Raw genomic sequence first — 27,653 nt, forward strand, 5'->3', positions numbered from 1 at the left:
GCGCACACACTTTCCCAAAGTACTTGGGAACGATACTTCAGTAAAACTACAAGTACTTTAACAGAAAATATGTATATTTTTGACTTTCTTACATATAGAATAATATTCATTCATTATTATTATATATAACAACAACAACTTACCTCTTACCAACTTACCTCGGGCGGCACTGCATCAATTTACCTATACGAAGTATTTGTACTCCGTTACATTACTATACTACACGCAAACCATATAAATGTTTTATCACCTTACCATACATATACACAACTAAGGTTGTAACTATCTAATCGTTTTAGAATCAATTATCCTAGAGATATTTCATCAAGTAATCGCCGCAACCCCGGCCCCAAAAAAAAAATATTTTATTTTTTTTGCTGCTAACATGCATTTTATTCTCATTTATGAGGGCGAGACTTCTACCCTTAAACTTCATGTCGGTACTGAGTGTATGGTATAAACTCTGTACGGAATTTGAGACAACAAAATCAGCTAAATGCATTAGCATTTGCTATAAGCATTAGCGTGCCAGCAATTACCATTTTAGGTGTTTTCAAAAATATATATTTTTTAAATTAACTACCATTCAGCTCACTCATGCATAATGTTATATGTACATTACGCATTTAATAGTGTCTGAAAAATCACAGCTGCTTCTCTGTAGTTTTGGGCAAGTTTATCAGCGGGCCAACTCTGCGTCCGTCTTCAACAAATGTCCGTGCGGTAAACATGGACAGTGGCCAAATGGTTCCGGGCGGCAAAAGTATGGTTTTATCAATACTTTTTATTGCCTCGAGGCATAAATTTTGGCATCGAATATTTTTTGTGGTCGCCATATCCGATTTGTTTTTTATTTTATTATTATTATTGTATTTTTTCCCCACAGCCCTTTACACCACAAAGTGATGGAAAACTAGTTTTGAAATCAAAAGTGAAGGATAATCAAATGTTGAAAAGGAGGTTGGTAACAAAAAAAATGCTCGCAATATCTCAGTGTTATCATTTATTATTATTATTGATGAGTCGAAATGTTGGTAAAGATTTGAGCAAAGACTCGTGGAAGTTGACGCAAATGATTTGCTTTCGCGGGCCACATAAAATGATGTGGCGGACCGAATGTGGCCCCCGGGCCTGGAGTTTGACACCTGTGCGCCAACGTTTCCGCGGCAGCCATCGGACGACAGCGATAAAGCTTGAAATCACTCTGCTGCAACAAAATAATTCAGTTCGCCTCTTCTGTAGTTGTCAGCGGCGCAAACTGTTGATTTTTGTTTGTTTATTTATTGACGTGCAGTTCATCATCGGCGCGCTAGGAGGCTCGCTTGCTTCTGTGTCTTCGGCTTGTGCAGCGTGACTCCGACCAGCTGTTTCCCGCCTTGAAAGCGATCAGCTGCGCGCGAGCGCGCACGCGCGCGCGCACGGAGGGCCGTGCAAATGGCGAAAGGGGAGGGGCCGAGCAAGAGCGAGGGAGCGAGAGCCACACACAACGAGGGAACCCCATCAGCTGGAAGTCGACTAACATTACAACTACATTTCCCAACGCTGGGGTTCTTATTTTTATCTCCTTTTGGATCGGATTCAAAAGCGTGTAACGTTATCCTTTTTTTTTTTGGGGGGGGTGGGGGGGGGATTTTGACCAGCGGATACCTCTTGTTTTTGTTTTTGTTTTGTTGTTATTTTTGGGAAGGTGGAAGGGGGGGGGACCAAAACTGGAGAGCCGCGAGCATGGAGTATTTCGTGGTGCCCGCTCAGAAGGTGCCCTCTTTGCAACACTTCAGGAAAACGGAGAAAGAAGTCATCGGGGGTTTGTGTAGGTGTGTATCCAACGTGTGTGTTATTGTCTATTCATAAGCCCGAGGCGCGCGCTTGCGCGGGGATGAGGCAACACGCTTCTGTTATTGTGCGCGCACGAGCGCCAGTTGACGTGAAAATGGGTTGCTCGGCGCGTTTCGGGCTGATCTTCGCCTCATTCGGGGGGGAAGGTGTCCAAATATTTAGTGGCCAGCCATCACAAACCACGTGGTTGCCCAGCAGCACACCACGCCGCTGCTCAGTCGCTTCGATTGTCCTCAAATTCCGCCCTCACCGACGTGGTAACGGCGGCCGTGTTCGGTGAGGGGTAGCCCGGCCGTGAGAGGTTGTTTTCACCCGGGGTGGTGGTTGTTGGGTAGGCTGAGTTGTCGTGGGGAAGCGCGGCCATGCTTCTTCTTCTTCTCCTTCTTTTTCTCCTCGTGCTGGTGGATGGATTCTAGTGCCCTAACCGACTAGCAAAGGGGGCCGAAGTCTCCTTTTTCACGTTTGGCACGTTTACAATCGCCATATTTGGGCGCTGGGGGAGTTTTTGGGAAGCAGCGGCGTGACTTCGCCTCCACTGCGTCGTTTTCAGCGGCTGCCGCATTGTTGTAATGGCGGGGCACGCGGAAAAAAAGTCTGCCCGCAGCACGCTGCACGGGGGCGGGGAGGGGGCTCGAAAGACGACCCTGGCCAGTGTTTCCAATTTTGTTCCTTTCTTACGAAAGCGCCCTTTAACACGCGCGTGACAGAATTGACACATTTGAGCTCAGAAGAGGGCAATTCATGCTGTTTGTTAATAAGGGGGTGTGTAAGTGTGTATACGTCCGCAAGCCTGCGCGAGGAGGGAGGCGCAGGGATCTGGTTTTGCGTACTCAGTCGCGCTGGTCTTCATGGGAAATGTAGTCATTTTTTCCCCTCCCTCAAATCGTAAATACAACCTCGATACTTTTTTTAACAGATCGTTTTTTTTTTTTTTTTTTTTTTTAAAGACGCACTGTTTTTCTTCCCTCTGGATGAAATAATCATCAAATTCACAGCGAGTTGATTAGCTGGTTATTGTTTCGGTTTTTTTGTTGTTGTTTTTTTTTGCTGGAGAGACCACGTGACACGAGCAGATGTCTCGTCGATTCAAAACATACTGTACTCACTGGCCACTTTATTAGGTACACTTGCGCAATGTAAAACATTAGCTGCATGTGGAAAAGTTGACTTTGATTTTCACAATAGCCCTCTAAATGTAGATTTTAGTTAGATTTTTAGTATGTCGCTTATTTGTATGTACAGTCGTCTCAGTGTGATGTGCAGTTCTATAGCACCAACTCCAACATTTTTGAAAAAAATGTATGCATGTCATGACACGTTGGAACTCAATAAAATGTGCATAATAATTGTGGCTTGTGAGCCGACAATGTTCACATTTGGGCCCCATCAGTAATTTCATCTCAATATGCAGCAAAACATGTATTAGTTCTTTGTGATGTCGTCCAAAACATAAATATGATAACCCAGTGAGAGTAATGGTCGCCTGAGAACTTGTTATCAATTGAAATAGCTCATATTTGAATGCTTATTTAAATAGTGGAACTCTTGATCCACTTGGCCCTCATCGCTGGGCTTCGGATGCTTATGTTGGACGTGCCACCGACGCGCTCACTGCTGGTCGTGTTTGCACTGAGGCGGCTGAGACGCTGCAGATAAGCGCTCGGCCTTAGACGGACAACAAAATGCGGAATTTGTTACGGAGGATATTGTAGAGTAGGAAGTTTGCTTACATTTCCCACTTGAGCAGAAAAACAGCATATTGGCAAAGTCTTGTTTTAGTGTCAAATGTTGCTTAAGTGCGTTTATAGTGATTTACGTTCAGTGGTACCTGGAGTTTTTCGTGATATTAGCCAATTTTTGGTTCACGGTGCCAAGCAGCGGAAGAATTCTTTCAAAATAAAAGAAGAGGCCGGGCGCTTGCTTCAAGCTGTTTATCGCTACTCCTAGTTGACATCAAACAAAGAGAGTGTGATGCTAGTAATTGCGTACGGTGGATCCCCGCGTGTTCGCGGTTTGGCACCTGCGGATTCATCTCTTCACAGATTTGGTTTTCCCTCATTTTTTTTGTGCGGAATCAACCCCCCCAAACGCCTATTAACGGTTTATCCCCACTTATTCAAGAATCTTTGGGGTTTAAAAATATATTCTTTCAATGCAACTATAATGGTGGTCAATTATCTGCAGATTTTGGCTAGACTTGCCTGCCTGCAGTCCAGACCTGTTTCCCATTGAACATGTGTGCCGCGTTGTGAAGCGTCCGGAGACCCCGGACTGTTGAACGGCTGAAGCTGTACATCGAGCGAGAATGGGAAAGAATTCCACCTCCGGAGATTCAACAATGAGTGTCCTCAGTTCCCAAACGTTTATTGAATGTTGTTGAAAGAAAAGGTTACGTAACACGGTGGTAAACGTGACCCTGGCCCAGCTTTTTCTGGAACGTCTTGCAGCCATAAAATTCTAAGTTCATGATTATTTGCTCAAAACAATCAAGTTTATCAGTTTGAACATTAAATATCTTGCCTTTGTAGTGTATTCAGTTCAATATAGATTGAACATGATTTGCAAATCATTGTATTCTGTTTTTATTTATGTTTAACACAACGTCCCGACTTCATTGGAATTGAGGTTGTACATTCTGAGGATTTCTAGCCCATTTCGGTCCCACTGAGCGGACCAAATGTTCATCAAACTGTCCGTGGGTAGTCAGTACCGAATCTGCCTCGTAACTTTCCTCAGCCTGGCCAACGTTCCTCTGACCCCGGAAACGGCGCGCGACCAGGAGAGGCGAATCCGCCGCGAGATCGCCAACAGCAACGAGCGGCGGCGCATGCAGAGCATCAACGCCGGCTTCCAGTCGCTGAAGACGCTCATCCCGCACAGCGACGGCGAGAAGCTCAGCAAGGTGAGCGGATCGCCCCAAACGGAACCCGTCCGTGTTCTGTTCCGGGGTTTCAATCGCGATTTTCTCTTCTCAGGCCGCCATCTTGCAGCAAACGGCGGAGTACATTTTCACGCTGGAGCAGGAGAAGACGCGACTGCTGCAGCAGAACAGCCAACTCAAGCGAATTATACAGGTAACGCGTCAACAGAAGCGCTAAGCCGGGCCTTCTCCAAGGCCCGGCTTAGACCCCCCCCCCCCCCCCCCCCCCCGCCCTCGTAGTCCTCATGCCAAGATGCCACAGGATGGCGCCACACCCCTGTCCAGTCGTCGGTGACAAGGAAGTGATGCATCGCGACTCAGAGACTAGCTTTGCACGTCAGGGAAGAGCTAAGTTTAGCCTGGGTTGTTAGCGGAAGAAGTTATGAGAGAGTCTTTGCCACGTGTGCATGTACGCGTGCACCTCCAGTGTATTTTCTTTTTAGATCAAATCTCAAATCTACATCTTGTATGTCTATGTGTATTATACTGCCTCCTGGTGGCCATGGTGTGCACACCAGAAGGAGCAGCACCGCGGCTAAGCGCTGTCCCTCCGCAGGAGTTGAGCGGCTCGTCCCCGAAGAGGAGGCGCGCGGAGGACAAGGACGAAGGCATCGGCTCCCCGGACGTCCCGGAGGAGGAGAAGACGGACGACCTGCGGCGGGAGATGACCGAGCTCAGGCAGCAGCTGGACAAGGAACGCTCGGTCAGGATCATGCTGGAAGACCGGGTAACCCAAACGCTTCGTTCCTCGCGCACTCACGCGACAGCAGACTTTTTTTTGGTCATCCCGATTGAAGAGCGCAGGTCAACTGTTTATACGTGATGTGTCAGGTTTAAACGGGACAGCCGCGTGACACGCGCAAATCGACTTCAACGTCGTGCAATTTATCAAGCGCTAGGTCAGGCGTCTATTTAGCGCAGTCGTTGCCGTTGCCGAATTCCATTCGGGTTGGGCCTGTTTATTCCGATTGAGGTGTTTCTACGGAGCATTTTCATTCTTCTAGACCGTATTACAATCGAAATAGAAAGCTCCACGTCGACCCGGCCACCGTGTCGATTGTCACTTTCGGTGTGTGTCTTCGCCAGATGCGCTTACTGGACGCGGAGTTGTACCCGGAAAAAGGGAAGACTTTGAGCCAGCAGAACCTCGTGTGTGTGCAGCAACACAAGCAGCTGGAGAGGGAGCTTACACTTACCCACAGCCCGCAGGTACACGCACACACACACACACACACACACACACGCACACACGTGCACGCTTGAGATCCATGGCAACACAAAAAATGGTGTCGCTCTTGATTTGCCTGATCAAAGACACAATTTCTGCAAATGTCATTTCGAAAAAGGATCCTACCATTTATGTTCCCGGGTGGGGCAAAGACTCTTATGTCGTTCCCCTTAGAGAATTGTATTTCGGTCTTAAGTTACCAAGCTGTTCATTGTCGGAGAGACTGTTTACATACCTCTGTGAGTGCTGCTGTTTTGGTTACTAACGCAATTCAAATAGGCTCCCGGTGTGTATAATATAGTAATCCCTCGCTATATCACAGTTCATTTATTGCGGATTCACTGCATCTAATAAGTCACGGAAGGTCAATTGGGCTCTTGCACTTAGCAGGAAAAAGAAACCTTAACGGGTACCTGACCAGTTTAGAACACACGTCACAGTTAGAGTTTCACGAAATAGTTACACAACTACCAACCCGAGCCCCACCAATATCCAATGCACACATACATAACAACGGGAACAAATGCAAGTAAAGAGCAATGCTTAGCTTGATATTCTACAGCTACAGTACTGTAGTTTAAAAACATCGTCACAATAAATTCTGGGTACCCATAATGCTTTTTGCTGACTATATTGCCAGGACATTGAGTGTGAGGAGCATTTTAGAGTCTGCCGTCTTCCGTAGGCGCTCCCGTTTATAACAAATACAAGGAAGTCATCAATTGAATCCAAATTGTAATATTTTGACGTGGCGTCCTCTCCGCCAGGTGTCCGCCCCGGCCACCCCTCCCGCGCCCACGCACCACGCCACCGTCATCGTCCCCGCGCCCGTCCCCCCGCCGCCGCAGTCCCATCACGTCACCGTGGTCGCCATGGGCCCGGCGTCCGTCATCAACGCCGTCTCCACATCCCGACACAACCTGGACACCATCGTTCAGGTGAGACCGGCAACGCGCTGGGCAACCTCCGAAGGTTTCTGGAAAAATGAACCTCAAAAGTCGGTCGTGCGTGAAGGAGGCGGTAGAAGACATTGAACAAAATCAAACACTCAAACAAAAGATAACAATTCGAGTAATAAATACATATTGTGTTATGCAATGTTTAACTTGTTTTGCTAAAATGTTACTTGAAAGGTGACATTATGGGAAATTGACTTTAATACTATACGTGATTCTCATTCAATCAAGCTCTCAACCGCAGTTGACCTTACCTCACTTTTTCTGTTTTTAGTCTTTTACGGACGTTGATTTAAAAAAAAAAAAAAAAAAAAAGCGAACCTATTTTGAAAAGTAAGAAGTAGAAAATACAGATCTGTTCACCAAATGTAGGGGGGGAGGAAAAAGTGAGCATAAAAAGGTCTGGATGAATGTCAGTGGCGCCTTTAATCCATTCCAAGCCCACAAAAACAGTCACAACAATTTTTGCTACGTGCTGATTTTCAATAAAAAAAAAGTAGCACTTTATAAAAATATGCGTTAAAACACATAAATAGAATGTAAAGAATTAAGCATCATGATTTTATGCTTCAGTGGCCATTGTTTCCTCCAAAAATGTCACAGATAAACTAAAAGATTGAACCACAAGGTGGCGCTTCGAAGTCATAGTTGGAAAAATATGTCATGTTTGAGACTGAGGGGGAATGGCACATGACCAGAGTGAGCCAATCACAAGCATCGGCTTTTGAAAGAGGAAGTGATGATGGTGGGGGGGGGGGGGGGGGGTCTGTTATTTTGTGGCTGTTTTTCAAATGGAACTAAAATTGCAATGGTGGAAATGTACAAAAGGAACTGGAATCAAATTACACATTTTCTCTCAGTCATGTGATGAATTACAATTACTTTTAACACATGTAATGAGTTACTCCCCAACACTGCTTGTAAATTGAGGTACCACTCGCTGTATTATTCTGATGTATTTCTTCTTCTTCTTATTATTATCATGTCACAAAGTCAGTCACCATAGTTGGACAGCAGAGTGCGCTGTGGCGGCATCACTTTGATTTGATTGTTTTCCGCCCCCCCCCCCCCCCCCCCCCCCCACGCAGGCCATCCAGCACATCGAGGGCGGCGGCGAGGAGGAGCAGCGGCGGGCGGTCATCGTCAGCTCGGGGCGCGTCCTCTCCGACAGCGACGAACCGGACGACCGCTCGCTGCCATGAGTTCCTGTCTCACACGCACACTCACGCTCGCGTACATCTCCAAACACAAAGGAAGTGGACTTTAAACAGGGCTGGTAGACGCATTGAAGCACTCTTTTTGTACACACTTACCCACAATATAGTACCGTGATAGGCAGTTTCGTCATGCTTATATACAACAACATCCCCCCATGTTTACCTAACAGAACGGTTATTAGAGCAGCTACTTGACTGACTGGTCTTCTAAATACTCTCGTACTGGATGTTACTCGTGCAAGCTAGGCATCTTTTAGCTTTGTTTCCCCTTTCCACCCGCTGCTGAAGTGAAATTGGCCACCTCCTCGAGACGCGGCGGCCGCTTTTTCGGGAGGCTTCTCGACGTGATTGTATCCGGGAGGAGAGGGTGCACTTAAGAGTTTGTCTTTATGTCTGCCTGTTGCCATTCTTACTGGGCTGGCTTCCCGGTGCACGAGCCCCCGAGCCCCAAATCACTCGCATCCCGTGTTTTTACACCCGTAGCCTGACTATACAACCCCCGTCCCCTTTGAAGGCCTGCAGCCGACTCTGGAAGTCTATAGCAGCACGTTAGCGCAAGCAAATTCGAATCACGTCACCGCTCAATCCGTTTTGCCTTCCATATAGAGCAGGCGTCAGCAACTCCACACCAGTGAGTCACAGCTAACTTTTTGTTGGGTTGCTATTATTATTACTATTGTTTTTAAACACACTCTCATTGTTGTAAATTTGGAAATGACAATATTTAAAGGGGGGGGCGGGAATGGCATAGTTTCATTCCAGAAGCCGAATCGTACGAAATTCAAAGCAATATTTCCCATAGGACGTCATTTAAATCCAATGAATCTGTTCCAGACAAATACAGTAAACACATTACATAGAGCACTAGGTTTACTAACCCGAGGTTTACGTACAATAACGGTGTGAAATAAATCGAAATGACTCATAAAGTGGATGAATTAACACCACACCTTCCAAATTTGAATGATGACTCGAAAAAGAGGAAATGCAACTGAACGTCACTCGAAAAAAAATGGCTGATCAAAATGACCTGAGCGTCACAATTCGACAGTTCCGCTCCACAGAAAAAAAAAAAAACCCCACAAATAAGCGAATTAGTGTATCTCGAACCGCAACTAGACGAGCTTCACTGTGTTTGACCCTCATGCGGAAAGGGCTCGTGGCGGAGGTTCCGCTGCGGCAGCCGACATGCGAGCAGCTTGTCGTTTTGCATTTCCGATGAAGCGTTCGTTCACAGTGGAGCTAAATCCCCTCGTTTCCATTTCCCCGCTGGACGAAAACATTCCACGGGGAAGGAGCACTCTTATGATTCCGGGTTGCCCCAAAGTCTTTTGGTGTTAGCTGTACTGTCACCAAGTCGTGGCGCTTTTATCCTGCTGGACAGATAAGTACATCGTTTCATTGTTGACATCACAGCCCTTTCATAGAAATCAAAGTATTATTGGAAAATTGTACCACTTAAAAACATGGTTCTTCTTGTTATGTTTTATCAGCACTTATGTGAACTATACTGGAGCCTAACTCGCCATCTACATACAGCCCATCAACTTTTACAAGCGCTCCGATGCTGTCTTTTTTTTAATGATTATTATTGTTGTTGTTATTATTATTGTTTTGCTGTCCTTTCTCCCTCCGTCGCTGTCATCGAGAAGCTATTTTGTTTTTTGTAAGGGAAACGTTTCGGGGGATAATTAGAGGCTCGTGCCTTTGTAAAGACAAAATAATAAAGTTTGTACTTTGTTTTGTTTTTTTAAACGTGTGCCTTGCTGCCTTCTTCCCAACTTTCATACTTGAATACAACTTGTTGTTGTTGTTGTAGAACTACAGTACAGCTTCATTTTCCTTATCTAATTAATCTTTTCTTGTCAAATTAGACTGTCATAACATTAAAATCATGACTTTTCATATCATAATGTGAAATAATTTCCTCACAAAAGTATAAAATGTTGTCATAAAACTAAAATAATGACTTTGTGGTAATGTGCAACGTCTTAGGAAAACCTTTGGTTCACCTGCAAATGACTATTTTAAGATTGTAAAAGTACAATGTTTGTCAACTGACAAGTTGACTTTCTCGTAAAAGTATGTGTTCACGAAATCCAATTACATTTTCCTCAAAACTACAAAGTTGAGTGTTGTATTCAGAGACGGTAATACATAAACAATAAAACTCCAACTTTGGGGGGGGGGGGGGGGGAAGACTTGTTAGATTGTAATATTAAAAAAATGTAGTTGTTGTTCGTTCGAGTTTGAAATGTAAATCAACAATCTGGGGGGGAAATGGCAAGTCACAAACAAACAAAGGCAATGACTTCAGTCGGGAAACGTGATCGGAGTCGGTTGAGTACTTTGTGTCTTTGACCGAGTCTCTTTATGTATACTTGACTGATTCATGAGAATGCAGTGGGTAAGCGGCCCCTAAGCCGTCATTGTCATTGACTTGGCTTTGTTTTTCGGTTAGCGCGACGCTACTCTCGCCTTCGTCGCGTTTGCGATCAACGCGTCGCTCGGCGGAGGTCAAGTGCGAGGGAGAGGTTTTTCTCGCATATGATGATCGTGTGAAAATGCGTACGGTAGAAACGGCGAGAGCGTCGCCTTCGCGCGCGGCCTTCGGCGAAATGTTTGAAGCTTCCGGAAGAACGACGGCAGAGTTCGAGGAGGAGAACCGGCGACGGCGTCAACGACTGGACGTTGTTTCCGAGGCTCACGTTGGCGCGGCGACGAAGAGCACGTTTGTTCATTTATTGAGCGCTCTCTGTATTATTGACACAATTCCTCAACAGATTTTCGCTTGTGGCTATTGGTACAGGACTGTTTCAAAAAGGGTTTCTCGGACTGGCGACTCTTTACAGCGGAGACGTTTTTCAAAGAACCCAACACCAAATATGCATCTCTTTTTGAGAGAGAGAAAAAAGTGGCCCAACAAGTCAAATCATAGCTGCAATAATAGGAATAACAATGCGTTGCTGTTTCCCCCTTCGGTTTCTTGCAAAGCAATACGAGCACATCGGGTACAGATTGCGGTGGGCAAGTTCGGCATCCAGCGAAGGAGCTCGGAGGGACACACGGGACAGACGCGTCGCCGAAAGCATGGAAATGGCTGGAGCGAACACTTTCTCCCAGAAGACGACCGTGTCATCTGGAGGAGGTTCCCCGACCGGAAGGTAGCTAGAGAGGAGGATGCGCGTGGAAAAGGATGACTGACGCCGCAAGCCCAAAGGAAAAGCAACGATCAGGAACTGTTTTATAGTTCTTTGATTCGACCTGATTCGCTGACAAGAAGCGAAAGGACATTTCCAAAAGCATCTGTCATCGAACGACCCGTTTTCTCCCAGTCGTGTCCGGAATGACCATTGAACACGTTTTGCAATGAAATGATGCGACATGCTTCCATGTAATTGGTCATTCCAAGTATTCCTCCAAGTGGTCAAGAGTCAGCAGGCTCGCTTTTGGGCACGCAATGACAACACACGCGCGCGCAGCTGCTGGCTGCTGGCTGCTGGCTGCCTGCAAGGCCCCGCCCCTTCTGCTCGCCTGCCCTTTAACCTTCCCGCCTCGGCGTATATATATAGCGCGCCGGGGACTGTGAGAGGTCTCCTGGCCGCCACCATGGAGGGTCGCATCGTGTCCGTCTGCTGTTTGCTCTCCCTGCTGCTCTCGCAGGCCACGGCAGGTAAGAAGACCTCCGAACGACCACGACGACCTTCTTCATGCGAATGCGCACAAGTTGCCCGTGTCCATTCAATGCTCGACAGCGTGCGCGCTGCGTTTCATCTAGAAGCTTCCGCTGCGGCTCGGCTACAGGACGGTTAGACGGCGAAACGCAGCCACGGGGCGCTATTCGAAATCGGTGTCTGATGAAACGTTGTGCTCGCGCGACCGAGACTTCTGCGGCCTCCCTCCCTCCCGTCCTGATAGCAACTTCGAGAATGTCTCGCCGACCGGCGAGCCATCGTACCCTTGTCCGTCACCCTTGTCCGTCCTTGGGATGGCGTCGATCTCCCCGGCGGCCCGTCGGGGCTTTTTTATTCCGGGCGTCAGTCAGGTGTCCCAGATCGAAAGGCCTCCTGAAATCCAACACTGTAGTCCGCTATAGTTCCTCCTCCCGCCCCCCCCCCCCCCCGCCGAGCCTTTAGATACGCTGCGCAGCTGCTGTCACAATCGCAATTTATTCCCAGCCGCTGGCCTTGTAGGGACATGCGTTCTCCGGGCAGGAGGGGCCGCGCCGAGACCCTCGGCCGCGGCGCCGTACAGGTGGCTCTCTCGTTAGGACGCCCCCCCATCCCCACCCCGACCCCTCCGTTCGTGCTCGTAGCTACTAGCGACGCGATACCGATTTAAAAATCATTCCGGACTGTCGCGTAACGTCACGTTGACGGAGAAAAAAGACGATTCGCCCGCGCAGTTCTCCAAATAAGAGGTCGGGTGTGCTTGCGTCAAGCTGTTTCTCGGTCACTCCCAGTTCAAATTGAATGTCCAAACGATATTATATATTTCAATTGCGAAACGTTCAAACGAACCATTTCATTTTGTCTCCAAACAAAGTCCTTTAGCGTAATGCTAACATACAATGCAAAAAGCCTTCGTCAGGCTAAAGGAAATTAGCATTGATGTTACGCTTATTCGAAACCAACAGCTACTACTTTAACACACACATCCGACAACGTGAAAAAGTGAGCGAACGCTACCAATAGTTACTGAACAGCGCAATTACAATTTTAGCCGTCGAGCAAACGCAGCACAAAGAAAAAAATCAAGGAAAAGTATACCGAAATCAAATTAGAAAACAAATTAAAAATACATGTAGTAAAGAAATGCTTTGTATTCCATAACACCAATTTCAAAAGAGAGTTATAGTGGACAACATTTTATCCCTTGGAAAGAGGGAAAGGAGTGTCGTTTTTAATGCATGCAAATAATATTTTTTAAAAATTAAACAACTTAAAATTTTAGCCATCTGAACCTGAACAAATAGAAAAGGAATTTAAAGGGAAAAAAAACATACAAAATGGTCTGAGTTGAATATTTGGAAATAGTCATATAAACTCAAGAAAGTCAAATTATAACATTTTGAAATAATAAGATAAATGTAAAAAAGACCAACTTTGGAGTTTGCAATGCTACACAAATTAAAAAGAGGAAAATATATTTTTTCAACCAACAAAAAAAAAGATTTGCCAATAAGAAGAATTAAGAAGCCATTGTATAAAAATGACCAGGAAGGCTCCTGCTGATGTGTTGCCGGTAAACACCGGTTGCCATGGCCACGTTTTCATTCCCACAAGATCCCTTCGGATTATCGAACACCATCGAGATGTTGCGTAAATGCGGCTGACGGATTACGGCCGCGGTTGAAGTGTGTGAAGTTCACGTGATCGTCCTGTCACACGACGATGTGACCGACCTCCATTGGAAAATGGAGGTCTTTCGCGGGAAGATGGAAAACGAAGGTGCTGAGCCTCCGTGCCATGCCCGCTCGCGGAATGCGCCACGGGTCAAACGAAACGGCAAGCAAAGACAATTACGCCTCGCCTATTAAAACCCCTCCACGTGAACTTTGTCGGACTAAAGTTCGCTAGCTTATTGCGAACACACGGTGCAAAACGCCACAGACTGGCTAACCGAACGAGCGTAAGACTTCTGTCGCGTGGCCTTCGTCATAAAACGTCGACTTGTCTGTCCAAAGATGAACTTGTGTCATTATGACGTCCTGAAAATAACTCTTAATGTGACATTTCTTCGCTCATAAAACCGTGACTGTAGCTTTTTACTTAATTACCACTTAAATACACCTGAATTGTTGTTACTCAACCCTTTTAACTCATCACCAAAAATGCCAAAGAAAAGGCAAAACACTTAACGCTAACAAACCGATACGGAGCGCAAGAGATGGGCTAATGAATATCGATGGATATTTGAACACAAACAGCGGCGTAGCACATGTAGACAGATAATATAACAATATTCACGAGTAGATATTCTATTCCTCTGTGAGGAATGACTAATATTACTGGAGCTTACTAAGGAGTTTTGAATGGCTCCGTGTAAATCCATATGTTTGGATTATACTGCCCCCAGGTGGCCAAAGCACACGCACGAGCAGGAGCAGCACAATTGCCATTGAATTGAAGCAACGAATATGGAAAAACTGTTGAATTTGTTAAATTCTCTTTATTTATGTCATTGCTTGTATTTTTTTGAAATAAATTACAATATTCTACAGTGCTGTTTTTCTTATTTTTTTTATTATTTTTTTTGGCTTGAATGGATGAATGGCATTTCACTTATTTCCATGAGGAAAGATGATTTGAGATGTGGAAGGAACTGATCTCGGCACCATTGTACATTCTTACAATGTCAATCATTGGCGTTTGTATGGGGAATTTGCGCCCCCTTGTGGTGTTGCCCTCCGGCTTGGTTTTAGAACTCCTTTCTCCTGATGTGGCTCAAGCAGGGAAGAAGTTTTCAAAGTTAATGAATACCTCCTCGAGGTCAAACGAGCCAAAGTTTGGGGTGGGGAATCTCACTCAGGATGCCATTCAAGCTAGGACCGCCTCTGATGATGTCATTTCACACAACTTCAAAAAAAGCTGCGTTCACTGTCAGCTTTTTTTGCCGCCGGTGCTTCACACCAACATAAGTCGCGCGAATGGCGGCTTCAAGTCGAGCTGCCATCGTGTCCTCCGATGTCCGATCAGCGCCTCGGCGTTCGACAGCCTTTGCGCTTTGGTTCTTTGTCATAAGTTGGCCAGGGCGAAGAAGAAAGCTGTTTGGATATCGGATGGACAGTGGATGTCTCCGAGTGGTCCACACACAGTGAGTCCAAACCTTAAAATAGGAAGCCCCCCCCCCCCCCCTCCACCTCCGGTGCGTGTCCGTCTTTTGACCCATTGTGGGGCTATTTCTGACCGATGGGGGAGTACCAGCTCCACGAGCGGGGCCACCTGTCACCGTCCGAGCGTGGCCTCTCCTCAGCGCGACGTGTGAGCCCAGGTCCATATGCGGCGTGCCATGTCGTTCTAAAAACAACGTAAAGAGGATGGCAAACGGACTTTTCAATCTCTTGTAATAGTTGTATGTCAAATGAAACAGTCTCTATTTCTGAAAGATGCGCCTGTGAGCGAGCCGTTCTGCGCTTGCGCCCACTGTGACGTCAGAGCGGGGCCCGTTAACACACTGAGTTTCTTCACACGTCACACGATCAGCTAGCTGCAACTATCATGCAGAAAAAGACACGTTGTGCGGCAACCCCGCTGTCATGTTAAAGCCGTAAGGTAAGCGGAGCTGCGTTAGGTTTCGTTTGATGCACAGATAAGTGTCAGCCAGCATCGGCAAACCTCTCTGCGAAGTTGTCAAAACGGTGGCTTTGATTTTGGCGTTTGTGTTCGGTGACGCTTCTGCTGCATGCGCCACATCGTTGTGTATGAAGTGCTGCCTCCATGAGTGAAAATAGTTTTGTCTTCATGGGCCCTCGCTTGTTTTACCCCCACTCTCCGGGCTCTGCTGGGGAATCATTATTTTTGTACTACTTGGTCAGGAATAGTCACAGATGTGTTACAAAGACACACGGAAATGACTTGTCTCCTTTCATAACAAACATTGGAGTGATGCTGGAACTGTTCTCCGAACAGGACAGGCAAAAGGTTTTGCTTTCGCTAGACCTGTATGAAGCGCGTTCAATTCCGATGAATTCTCTGTCTGCGCTCCAGTGGAAGCCCCCACAAACCTGCCAGTTGCTGGCGGTGCTCACTCTGAATTGAATTTACAGGCAACAGTGCAACCTGATCCCGTGCGGGCGCGTGAAGTCTCAAGGCTACGAGGGTTGGCGCTGATGCGCTGCATAGGAATATATCATCCTGTCTCTCGGTCTCTGCTCCGTGCGTCAAATAATGGACCGCGCAGCACCTCACTGAAACGTAACGTAACGTGAGTGGATTGAACACGTACCGGTTTTCAACATCCTTACCGATTTACTTACTTACCGGGACCCCGCAGATGATAAAGGCAAATCGAAAAGTCTGCTTGCCGCTCTTATAAGTGGGTGGTGTACTCGAGGTGACCAATCACCGAGTCTGCGGAGTTTGCGATCGTAAATGTTGAACAGGTTTAGCGTTTCCGATTGTCGGCTCCGAGCGCATCGGAGCGGAAGACCCCTTTTGACACACGCCCCACGGCACACCGTAGGCAGGATCGTTTTTTAAAGACCTTTTGCTGACTTTGGTGGGAAAGGGGACTGAGCCTTAAAATTGGCCCGATTATCGGTATGTAAATATATTCTACTCAAATCTTACAATAATAAGACTCCAAAATGTCACTTAACAATTGGAATACTGTTTTTTCCCAAATAGAAATAGCAAATAAGATCCATCCATCCTTCCATCCATTTTCTTGACCGCTTCTCCTCACGCGGGTCGCGGGCTGCCGGAGCCCATCCCAGCTAGCTTCGGGCGAGAGGCGGGGCACGCCCCGAACCGGTCGCCGGCCAATCGCGGGGCACACAGAAACAAACAACCATTCGCACTCACGGTCACACCTACGGGCAATTGAGAGGCTTCCATCCACCTACCAGCAAATAAGATAAATAAAAAATTTTTATTTAATACAGTAGTCGTGGTGGTACTGACCCTGTTTCGTGTTTTTCGCTTCCTAGCCTAAACATTACAAATGTTATGAAAAAAGAAAGAAACAAAAAAACGCACATTACAAGGACTAAAATGTACACAGTGTGCATTGCTGTGTGGTGAAGAGTTGAAAAGGTGTTCAAGACGATGGAAAGTGTTTATAAGCGATAGAAGATGGCAGAGGTTCATAGGAGAGGAGGGAAGATTCAGAAGCGTCTGGGTGGGTTCGTACAGCTTTGAAATATGTTTACATCGTAAAACCATGTGGAGTTCACCTATCGCGGGGGTTGTTCGAAACCAAACCCGCGGCGATAAATGAGGGATTACTGTACAAATGATGAATATACTGTATAAATGTCCATATGTTACAAATACATAACCAAGAGAGTCGAATATGTTTGCATCATGACGGCGAGCTTCTAAAATGGAGACGGCTCCGGTTTAAACATTCCACCCGGATGCGGCCGAGCCTCCCGGAATGTTGTCCCCAAACGGCCGCGCGGTCGTGTGGCAACGGCCTCAGCGAGAACACGTGGTGGTCCCGGGCCCCAAATGTCGGGAGTTCAACCCCCCCCCCCGCCCCCCCGGCGCCTGCGGCCTTGATTTTGCGCGCTGACGCAAGGCCCCGCCGTCCGCGAGCAACGCGGCCCCTCTGATATTTGACTGGAAGGCGTTAACACGTCGGCGCCCGCCGGTCGAGGTCCTCTCGGGAGGCCCGAGTGAAAAGATGAGTCGAGTGCGCTTGGAGCGACGTGATCAAGGCCTTTTGGAGTGAGCGCTGCGTTCTGCGGGCGGGCACCTCTCATCTCGTTCAGGTGTGTCGTCTTATGGAGTCATCGGTGTTACTTGGGAAAAAAACAACAAGAAACAAAATACTACACTTCATACTTTGTGATATTTGCCTGACAATTTTGAACGACTTTCTCACCGATTTCTTCCGACATGTTGCAATATGATACGTGCCATAACATTGTACAATGTGACATCTGGTTCAACACGATATGATGCGGTACGATATGTTGCCATAATATGGTGCAGTATGTTTGGTACATTCCGGTACAATACTGTGCGATATGTTGTGGTACCATGCATTCGAGACGGTATGATATTGTCATATTAATTGATACATTATGCTTTGATACACAGTATGTGCCATCATTTGATACTGAATTATCCGGCACCATTATACAGTATGTGCGATATGATATTGCGTGACACAACATAATATAATACGGTACGATGTGCCATATGATGCAATACGGCGCAGTATGATGCGGTACAATACATTTGATAAAGTATGATATGATGTGATGCGGTCCGATTATAATACGGTACGGTATGATATGATACAATCTGATACGATATGATACGACACCGTTATGATGCAACATGAAATGATACGATAGCAGACAATAATGCCACAAGCTGACTTCTCTGACTGCTGTATATTTTGTTTTGATTTGAACAAGCAAAGTACACGAGAGTACTTTGCCTCTTTGCTTTTACTCGGGTGGCTGACTTGTCGGTCTGTGTTGTTCTCGCGTTGTATTGGGGGAAACATAAGCTAGCTTTTTTTTAGCAGCTTGACTCAGGGAGAATCGGCGGCGCCAGCGTCCTCCCTCGCCCGACGCGCCTATTTGCGGGGTTTTGGTCTGTTTCTGTAACGCTCTCCGATGCCACAAGATGGGGCCAATGTCCCGGCGAACAGGAAAGTAGGAAGCAGGTGTCAAGGAACGATCGTTGAAGTGATACGTCTCGGCCGAGAGTGAGATCTTCGTCAGGTGCGGAGAAGCTAAGCTTAGCCCGGGTTGTCAGCGCAAGTTACGGAGAGTCTTCGCCGCATGTGCATGTACACATTTGTTTTTTTTTTAAATATCAAATTGCCTGTAGTTGTATTATTTTTGAGGGTGATGTAATGTGAGTTTGAAAAGAATCATTTATTTCATAATATTTACATCTGAGGTCATTCTAAAAAGAATTTAGGGGGCGTCAATCACTAACTAGAAATAATAATAATACAGTCAGTGGGATGCCATTTTTGTGTTATATATTTGTGTTATTTTTCAACGTAAGCTTTCGATGCAAGCCGTGTTGAACTTGATTATGTAAAACAACGTGCAGCTGGCCGCAAATGACCCCCCCGGGCCGGACTTTGGACACCGCGCTTGTACCTAATGAAGTGTCCTGAGAGTGTTTACATGGCAACAGCACTATTTGGCTTATTTATTGCCAGCCACCGTATCGTCTTGAGCAAACGTGCCATAAATATTGTGAAAATGCGTTCGCAACTCTATTAGCGGCTCCGCTCACGCTAGCCCACCTTCCGCCAGCGCCACGCTCGACTTACCAACTATATATATATATATATATATATATATATATATAGCTCCTAGCTTTGCCCGAGGGAGGCTTTGACCTGCGCACGCGAGACCCGCCTCCGACATGGTGTGCGATCGGCGGTTAAATATGGTCGAGACAAGACAGACGATTGCGCGTCATTGCTCTCGCGTTGTGATGCCAAACAATTGTCTGTTTATTTTCAGGAGGTTGCGTTCTAAGTTTGGAGCTGAGCGCGCGAACAGCTGCGAGCGAAGTCATCCGAGAGCTTCTAAAGTGTCCAAATCCAACCTTCGCAATGACGATCCGGGTTTTGATCGATCGGTTTGACGGCACGTCTGCCTCGCGGTGCCCGGGACTAGGGTTCGAATCTGGCGACGGCCTTCCCGTGCGTAGTCTACACGGTCTCCCGAGGCTTGCGTGGATTTTCTTCGGGTTCTCCGGCTTCCTTCCGCATTCCCCAAAACAGGCACGCCAGTTGGCATCTAAATTGTCCGTAGGTGTGAGTAGGAGCGCGAGCGGTCGCGCCCTCCGACCTGAAGTGACCTGCGATGGGCTCCAGCTCGCCCACAACCCTCACGAGCTTCAATGACGCCCTGTGCGCAGGACGGATAATGTGTGCAAATCCCCTCCACAAATGCCAATGTTTACGGATGATCATGAGACAAGAGAGCAGCAATTCAGCTTTCATTTCCACTCAGGTTTTGACGTCCGGATTTGATTTTTCACATGAGCAAATGTATCGGACCGTGTGACTGACTGACGGGAATGTCTACGCTCGGTCGGAGATTTCGGCTTTGCCTGAGAAGACTACGTTCTGCGTACAATTGTGAAGCTGAGGGAAGAAAATTAATCAGAGCCATCGCGCAGCCGTTGTACCGTAGCAACAACAACTGTTCGGAATGAATAAAGTCATCAACCGCCGGCGGCCTAAGAGCAGACCTCAAACGGGTAAACCAAGGAAAAATTGTGTGAGGAAACCCTCAATTCCTAATGATGTAAATGTCCCACTTGAAGAAGTCACGAGACAGACTGCGGCGTATGGTCATTCCCAATAAGTTCCCTTGGTGGAACGCAGCTTCACAAAGTTTGTCTTTGCTCCTCGTGACAGAAGAAGAAGAAAACTTCACGTCGGTCCTCCGAGACACATCTCACATCGAGGAGACGCTTCGATTTGCCACCGAGGAAAAAGCAGCAGACTATGCAGGTGAGAAATTGATCGGACGCTCCGTCGGGCTTGCGCACACGCATTTTGAATTGAGAACTGAGGAGTGATTCAAGTGATCGGTCCGTGCTTACGTAACCCTTCAGATATCGGCCTCCTTCGGGTTGCCGCGTGATACGAGCACACTGAGAAAAGTTCAGCATTTCATCATGTGCGTTATGATAAACTCACGTAATGTTGCCCTGGTTTCCTTGAAAATAATCAAATAATATGTCACAACTACGTTTTGTGCACAAATAAAGACGCTGTTGTACGGTGAGCAAGATTGTCTCGTTATATAGCGGCAGAAGTCAATGTATTCGATTGGCGTCCGCAGCGCTTTTGAGTGAGCGAGCTGTTTTGTACCGCACTTGATTTTCATATGCAAAGAACACCAGCCCGAGAATGCGCCCTTGCGCCGTTCTTCGTGTTCACCGTGTGCGCATCTTCTTCCCCCAGCGGCTGTGCAGAGGTTGCGGAAGATCTACTACTCCTCCATCAAGCCCATGGAGCAGGCGTACAAGTACAACGAGCTGAGGCAGCACGAGATCTCAGGTACCACCGAAGGCCTTTGCTCCGTTTGCTTTTTTTCTTGTTATGTTGTGTCGTGCTGGTCTGTTTTGTTTGGGTTGCGAAAGGGACTCGTTAGTTCGGCACACATTTTGACACCTTCAACCGTTTGATTCTTTTATTTCATACTTTATTCCGGGGTGGGGAACCTGCGAGTATTTGGTTCGGCCCATTGTGCTATTCCAAAAATCCTAAATGCTCTTGATGTATGAATCGTATTTGGCATAAATTGAAGATGTCATCTGATAGAAAAAAGAAGTTCCCCACTCATGCTTTATACAAACTCCCAGCAGGGTCCACTAGCATTGGGTTTTTAATCATAATATAGAAAGAATGTCATTCAAGTGCATCTTTTGGTCCATTTATTTTCATTCATTATGCTCACAAAATTCCATTTAAAAAGTCTCCCTTTTGAAATGATTTTTCTCGACTTATTCACATTTTAAGCCTCGAAATCCCATTTTGTTTTAAAAAGAAAAAAATCCTCTTTCCGTAATTGAAAGTATGAAAAGCAAGATTTTAGCCAGGATCTCCCACCCATTCATACTCTTCCTCATTCTCCTCGCTCCCCCTCCCCTCCCTGACCCCCGACCCCCCCTTCACCTAACAGCCTACCCTGGACGAACCCTGGGGGACGCCGCCACAGGTGGGTGCGGCTGGGGCTTACTGTGCATGGCACTGCCTCAGGTGCTCAGCCCCTTCCTGGCCCACCCCTCTCATTTGCCCTCACGTCACCGGCCACAACATTAGGCACGCCAACTCGAGTGCAGGATTCACATACGGCTCTCGTGCAGGCGTACCTAATGTTGTGGCCAGTGTAAAAGAAACATTTTGATTATGATGGTGTAAAATGCGTGGGGGGTTGCATGCGCACTTCTGGCTTGAGCAAAGTATGGATGGGTTTGGATGAGGGGACTCGATAGCCTTGCGCATTTTGGCTGAATTCGTCGCGGCGGGGGCCAAACACAGCTGAACTTAACCTGCGGCCACACGCGCGCGCGCACGCACGCACGCACGCACGCACACACACACGCACACACTCACGCAAACACTACACCCACTTGCCATCACGCTGCGATGAAAACGCCCTACTTGCATTGTCGGTTTGTGCTCCTGAATTTCAGCTTTCTTTAATGATGCTTTTGGTCAATGCTTTTAAAACTGCCTCATTGCCATGAATCAGTTTGTCTTTGCCTGTCCTATTTTTACTGGATGCCTCTTTACTCTGGATCACGGCTGGGGAACCTACTTTGGATCTGGGCCACCATGCAATGTTTAAAATAAATACAACCATTGGGAAAGGGTGACAAAAATACACATTATAATTAAACCCCAAAATATTTGTAATATATCAGGTAAAATGTATTGTATCAGAATCAGAAACAGAATCGAAATTAGAATCGGAATCGGAATCAGAATCATCTTTAATTGCCAAGTATGTCCAAAAAACACAAGGAATTTGTCTCCGGTAGTCGGAGCCGCTCTAGTACGACAACAGACGGTCAATTGTCACAGAACACTTTGGAGACATGATTGTGGTGAAAGACTTGCAGTTCTGAGGACCCGGGTTCAATCCCCGGCCCCGCCTGTGTGGAGTTTGCATGTTCTCCCCGTGCCTGCGTGGGTTTTCTCCGGGCACTCCGGTTTCCTCCCACATCCCAAAACCATGCATGACTTGGAGACTCTAAATTGCCCGTAGGCGTGACTGTGAGTGCGAATGGTTGTTTGTTCCTATGTGCCCTGCGATTGGCTGGCGACCGGTTCAGGGTGTGCCCCGCCTCCTGCCCGATGACAGCCGGGATAGGCTCCGGCACGCCCGCGACCCGCGAGACGAGAAGCGGCTCACAAAATGGATGGATGGACTTGGGAGACACGTTATACAAACACTCGACATAACCAGTTGTTCCTTTATTTGTGCTCGTCAACAGCGCAAGCTTTGCTTCCTAATTGGCTACTTGACACAACAGTCACGGAATACGTCTGGATTAGAGATCGTAAATATTGCACAGGTTTAACATTTATGATTACCTGAGCAGATCTGGGAGGGAAAAGAATCGCTCTTAAAACACCCCACCCCACAGGACAATAGCGCAGGATAATCTTTCAGAGAAACCGAAAACCAGGTCTTTGCTGACTTTCATCAGGAGGGGAGGAAAAATGCTCAAATTGGGCCCGATTATCGACATGTCATCCTATTTCTTAAAAGGGAATGATTCATATCAATTGGGCGTAAGATCTGATTTATCACAAGTTTACAGTCTGTGATTTTTACACTTGCGAGGTTCACAGTCTTCATTGTAGCCCATTTATCACTGTGTGTTCAGAGTTGTTCGCCTAAACACGCTCAAAGAAAATGAACACAAAACTTTTTGGATCGACATTTATTGGCAGTACTGCAGCCCGACCCGGCACCACGGCTGTCAGCAACATCTTTCTTTGTCCTTGTCCCGCAGATGGAGAAATCACATCCAAACCCATGGTTCTGTTCCTGGGACCGTGGAGTGTAGGAAAGTCCTCCATGATCAATTACCTCCTGGGCTTGAATGACAGCCCCTATCAACTCTACACAGGTTGTCGCACATTCATCAATAACTCATCTTATTGGTCATGCGATACAAGTTGTAGTAATTGTTGGAATTGATCCGGAATCATCAGGAGCTGAGCCTACTACCTCTGAGTTCACCGTCATAATGCACGGCGAAAAGATCCGCTCGGTGGAGGGCATCGTGATGGCGGCGGACAGCTCGCGGTCCTTCTCCCCGCTGGAGAAATTTGGGCAAAACTTCCTGGAAAAGTTGATTGGAATCGAGATGCCCCACAAGCTGCTGGAACGCGTTACATTTGTGGACACGCCGGGAATCATCGAGAACCGCAAGCAGCAGGAGCGAGGTAAAGCCACATTTGGTCAGGTGCGGAAGCGGAACCGTCTGTGAACTCCTTCTCTTCATCCAGGCTACCCCTTCAATGATGTTTGCCAGTGGTTCATCGACCGTGCAGATCTGATCTTTGTGGTCTTCGATCCCACCAAGCTGGACGTCGGTCTGGAGCTGGAGATGCTTTTCCGTCAACTGAAGGGCCGCGAGTCGCAGATCCGCATCATCCTCAACAAAGCCGACAACCTGGCCACCCAGGACCTGATGCGAGTGTACGGAGCGCTCTTCTGGAGCTTGGCCCCGCTCATCAACGTGACGGAGCCTCCCCGCGTCTACGTCAGCTCTTTCTGGCCCTACGACTATGCACCGGACACCAGCCGTGAGCTTTTCAAGCGGGAGGAGATCTCTCTGCTGGAGGATCTCAACCAGGTGATTGAAAACCGCATGGAGAACAAGATCGCGTTCATCCGCCAGCACGGCATCCGCGTTCGTATCCACGGCCTCCTGGTGGACCGCTACGTCCAGACCTTCAAGGAGAAGATGAGCTTCTTCAGCGACCCGGAACTTGTCTTCAAGGAGATCGTGGACGACCCGGACAAGTTCTACATATTCAAATCCATCCTGGCCAAGACCAACGTCAGCAAATTCGATCTCCCCAACCGCGACGCCTACCGTGACTTCTTCGGAATCAACGCGATCACCAACTTCAAATCCTTGTCGTCCCAGTGCTCCTACATTGGAGGCTGCCTGCTGGATAAGATCGAGAAGGCCATCACCAACGAATTGCCCGCTCTCCTGAGCAGCATCAACTCGGGCAAACAGCCCGGCCTTTCTTCCTGCGAGGCGACCGGCTGCGGGGAGAAGCCCAAAAACCGCTACCGCAAGAACTGAGATTAAGCACGACACTTTGAGCAGGGGGAGGAAGGAAGGAAGGTGACGGAGGAGGTGAAGGAAGACAGGGTTCTGAAATAGGTCGAACCCCCGATTCAGAAGACCTGCAATAATGAGGAGATGAGAGGAAACGGATATTAGAGCTTTATTCTCCTCAGGAGACCATGGAAGATACATTTTAGGGACTGTGGGTTGAGGCAGATAGCGGGAGGGGCGGGTCATTGTCTGAAGAAGGCAGCTTAAGGATTCAAGCGCTGATGAGTTGAAATATTGGACTGTTTGGAATTCTTGGGGTATTTGGGGAAGGACTGATGCGACGAAACGGGGCGTGGGGCGATGGGGAACAGCCAGTCCAATATCAGCCCGCTTGTATGTGAATAAAACAGGAAGTGGAAAGAGGTGGTGTCACTTTTTGTTGGAAGATCTTGGGGAAAACAGCCGTGCAATGGGTCAATTCCAAAATGCTTCAGACACTGAAGCAGCCGTTTTGTGGGTGCTATAACGGGCTTCTGTTTGGGATGTAGTAGTAGACTAACTGCAATTAACCTTGCATGTCATGATTGGCCTATCTTAACTTGTTTTGTGTGCATGCATTTGCCATCCAAGAAACTCAGAGTATTTCCTAACCCACCAGGCGACGAACGAGGCCATTTGCTTTTCATATACGCTCGTCGGTCCTGCTTGCTGAAAATCTGTGAAATGTGATGGAGGCAGAGCTCAAGGGTCATCAGAGTCTTCAGAGTGGGGTTGTTGCTTTTTAAACCTGGTCTTACTGTATTTTTATTACTGTCAATTTGCCAGTCCAAATGATCTGCTTCAGTAATTTGTATTATGACTGATGTTTTCCTTCATCGATAAGCTTCCCAGCTTGGTTTTTTTTCTAGCTGAATGACCACAAAGAACCACACCTGAAGGATGTGTTTAGCTCTTTTTTCCATGTGCCAATCTATTTATTTGTCGTGTGTGTGTGCGTGATTGTGTGTGTGTGTAGACCTTCCAAACGGGCATTGTAAAATAGACTACCTGCTTCTCTGGGGCTGGAGGCCAAATGGGTGGAGAGGGTAAAGTGGAAGACTCGTGAGTTGATCCCTGATCTCTGCAGACCGTCCGAGTCGGGCCACGAGTTCTTCTGCAAACCTACCTCGGTGATCTTCCTGGAAGTGCTCACCTACTTCCTGTCTTGTTATGAGCGTGTGAGGCACTCAAGGAACACAGGGAGTTCCTGGGTCAATGGAAGAAATAGTCTGGCGTACAACTTCCTTCCTTCCTAATAAGTAGTGGCGCAGGTGAAGCGGGGTACACGCAAAGCGATTTTGAAATGTGGGAGACCACACACTGAACGTGGGCAAAAAATTGCCACGCGTGTGCCTGCTACTCTTCCAGTGTGTGGAGAACTCGAGATGACCAACACACAGCGCACCGCACAGAATCATATCTTCACCGGCAAGTTCGAGTTTCCTCCCCCAAACCAGATGTCTGTCGTGTCACATTTAACATTTACCATTTTTGGCCCGGACCAGTTTCTCAGCAGATCAGGAAAGAAAAATAACATATTCCACAAAGCAGGATAATCACTCAGGATAATCTTTCAGAGACATCCGGCAATCAGATCTTTTGCAGACTTCGATGGGAAAAGGAACAATTTTCAAATGAGGCCCGATTATCAGTATGTGTGTACCCCGCTTGATGAGCTGTTCAGTGGTGCAGGTAAGTGAAGCACGTATTTACCCCTAACGCACAACAATCGCCCAAGATCAGGACTGGTGAGCCTACGGCCTGTGGGCCATTGACGGCCCGCATCGAGCGCATTTGATGCAACTCTTAAAACAAGTCAAACCTCAAAGGAAGTGTTCGAATAAGCCCCGCTGACCAGAAGGTTCCCCACCTCTGCTTTAGATGCACGGTAATGCAATGACGAGGAGCCGCTGCCTCTTCCCTCGCTAACCCCCCAGAGTTTCTCCATCTCAACTCGTTTTCTTTCTTTCTTGAGTGTGTTCCACGGGATGTGTTGTTGTATATCTACACTGCAGTTTCGGAAATGTCCACTAGAGAGTGCTGTGTATAAGTGGTAAAAAACAAACAAAACAAAAAAACTACAACCCCTTCGAACATACTCTTCGAGGCAATAGTGATGTGTGTGGTTCTCTTTTGCGTGATTATTGTTCAGTATCTTAATTGACCTGTGAATTTGATTTGGAATGCATTTGTGTCCCTTCATTTTGTTTTGGTATAAAATTCTCAAATAGACCCATTTGGAAGCTTGATCGGCAAAAATAAAGGTTTCTGATTCACCAGGTCTAATCGCTGTTTGTGCTTTTTCTGGTTACAATCCATCCACGATAAAACAAGAAGAAAGACGACATACAGATGGTCCTCGTTTCACCGGAGTTCCGTTCCGACGACAGTGACTCAAACCGGATTTATACGTTGTAACGCAACGGTCGGTCGTAGTCTCACTAGCCTACGCTAACGCATTAATAGAGTCAAGTACAGTTAATATTTGTATGAAAAATACTTCTAAGCCGTGATTATAAAACAATAAAATGAGTTATAACAGTAGAGCAGTAATTGAGTGTCCCTTCCATAACAGTGCGATGTTTAATGTTGACGCAATGTCATGAGTGATGATATACAGTAAAACATACATCATAAGTATGATACTGATTTTACATAACATTTATTAGTAAACACTAATAAATGACAACAAATAACAATTTGTTTATTTAATCAGTTATTCGGCTCCGGCAACACAAACAGCAGCAAACAGTGGCGGTACCCGTTAGCGGGACAAGCTAACTAGCTGAATGGTCAGTGTCAACATTGACGAAAAATAAACAAAATGAAGTTTGTTTTAATGTTTCACTATCTAAATGATGCAATTAAAACATTTAGTGGGCCCTCCGTGATGAAGAATAGTTCCACAAAGTAGTCTGGAAATGCAAAATCGACGCCAATCGACGCGCCGACTTTGCAACCGTTAGCCGCGTTAGCATTTCGGTC

The 27,653-nt window shown here is 47.0% G+C and overlaps 2 protein-coding genes across 3 annotated transcripts; both read left to right on the top strand.

Annotated features, from left to right (window-relative positions):
* The first annotated feature begins 1,636 nt into the window (after nucleotides 1–1,636).
* Nucleotides 1,637–9,912, top strand: tfap4 (transcription factor AP-4 (activating enhancer binding protein 4)). Its single transcript, XM_061701405.1, has 7 exons — nucleotides 1,637–1,814; nucleotides 4,573–4,738; nucleotides 4,812–4,910; nucleotides 5,313–5,483; nucleotides 5,843–5,965; nucleotides 6,752–6,922; nucleotides 8,029–9,912. The coding sequence occupies exons 1-7, from the start codon at nucleotides 1,726–1,728 to the stop codon at nucleotides 8,140–8,142; spliced, it is 933 nt and encodes a 310-aa protein (XP_061557389.1). The 5' UTR covers nucleotides 1,637–1,725; the 3' UTR covers nucleotides 8,143–9,912.
* A 1,745-nt stretch (nucleotides 9,913–11,657) lies between these two features.
* On the top strand, nucleotides 11,658–26,942 carry srl (sarcalumenin). Of its 2 annotated transcripts, XM_061699797.1 has the most exons (7): nucleotides 11,658–11,830; nucleotides 20,227–20,322; nucleotides 20,779–20,874; nucleotides 21,500–21,535; nucleotides 23,343–23,459; nucleotides 23,545–23,778; nucleotides 23,842–26,942. In XM_061699797.1, exons 1-7 carry the CDS (start codon nucleotides 11,767–11,769, stop codon nucleotides 24,651–24,653), a joined length of 1,455 nt encoding a protein of 484 aa, XP_061555781.1. In that variant the 5' UTR covers nucleotides 11,658–11,766; the 3' UTR covers nucleotides 24,654–26,942. The 2 variants fall into 2 exon arrangements, with proteins under 2 accessions (XP_061555781.1, XP_061555780.1); XM_061699796.1 differs by lacking the exon at nucleotides 21,500–21,535 and having other exon boundaries at nucleotides 11,726–11,830.
* The last annotated feature ends 711 nt before the right edge of the window (nucleotides 26,943–27,653 follow it).

The sequence above is a fragment of the Phycodurus eques genome, chromosome 16, assembly GCF_024500275.1.
Source record: "Phycodurus eques isolate BA_2022a chromosome 16, UOR_Pequ_1.1, whole genome shotgun sequence".
Taxonomy (NCBI): domain Eukaryota; kingdom Metazoa; phylum Chordata; class Actinopteri; order Syngnathiformes; family Syngnathidae; genus Phycodurus; species Phycodurus eques.

What these genes read in the sequence shown, in the direction of transcription:
- srl (XM_061699797.1), top strand. Translation starts at nt 11,767, where the DNA reads ATGGAGGGTCGCATCGTGTCCGTCTGCTGTTTGCTCTCCCTGCTGCTC. An exon ending in GCTCTCGCAGGCCACGGCAG is followed by an intron (nt 11,831 to 20,226) that starts GTAAGAAGACCT and finishes TCCTCGTGACAG; the next exon opens with AAGAAGAAGAAAACTTCACG. An exon ending in GAGGCAGCACGAGATCTCAG is followed by an intron (nt 20,875 to 21,499) that starts GTACCACCGAAG and finishes TTCACCTAACAG; the next exon opens with CCTACCCTGGACGAACCCTG.
- tfap4 (XM_061701405.1), top strand. Translation starts at nt 1,726, where the DNA reads ATGGAGTATTTCGTGGTGCCCGCTCAGAAGGTGCCCTCTTTGCAACAC. An exon ending in GTCATCGGGGGTTTGTGTAG is followed by an intron (nt 1,815 to 4,572) that starts GTGTGTATCCAA and finishes AACTTTCCTCAG; the next exon opens with CCTGGCCAACGTTCCTCTGA. An exon ending in ACCTGGACACCATCGTTCAG is followed by an intron (nt 6,923 to 8,028) that starts GTGAGACCGGCA and finishes CCCCCCACGCAG; the next exon opens with GCCATCCAGCACATCGAGGG.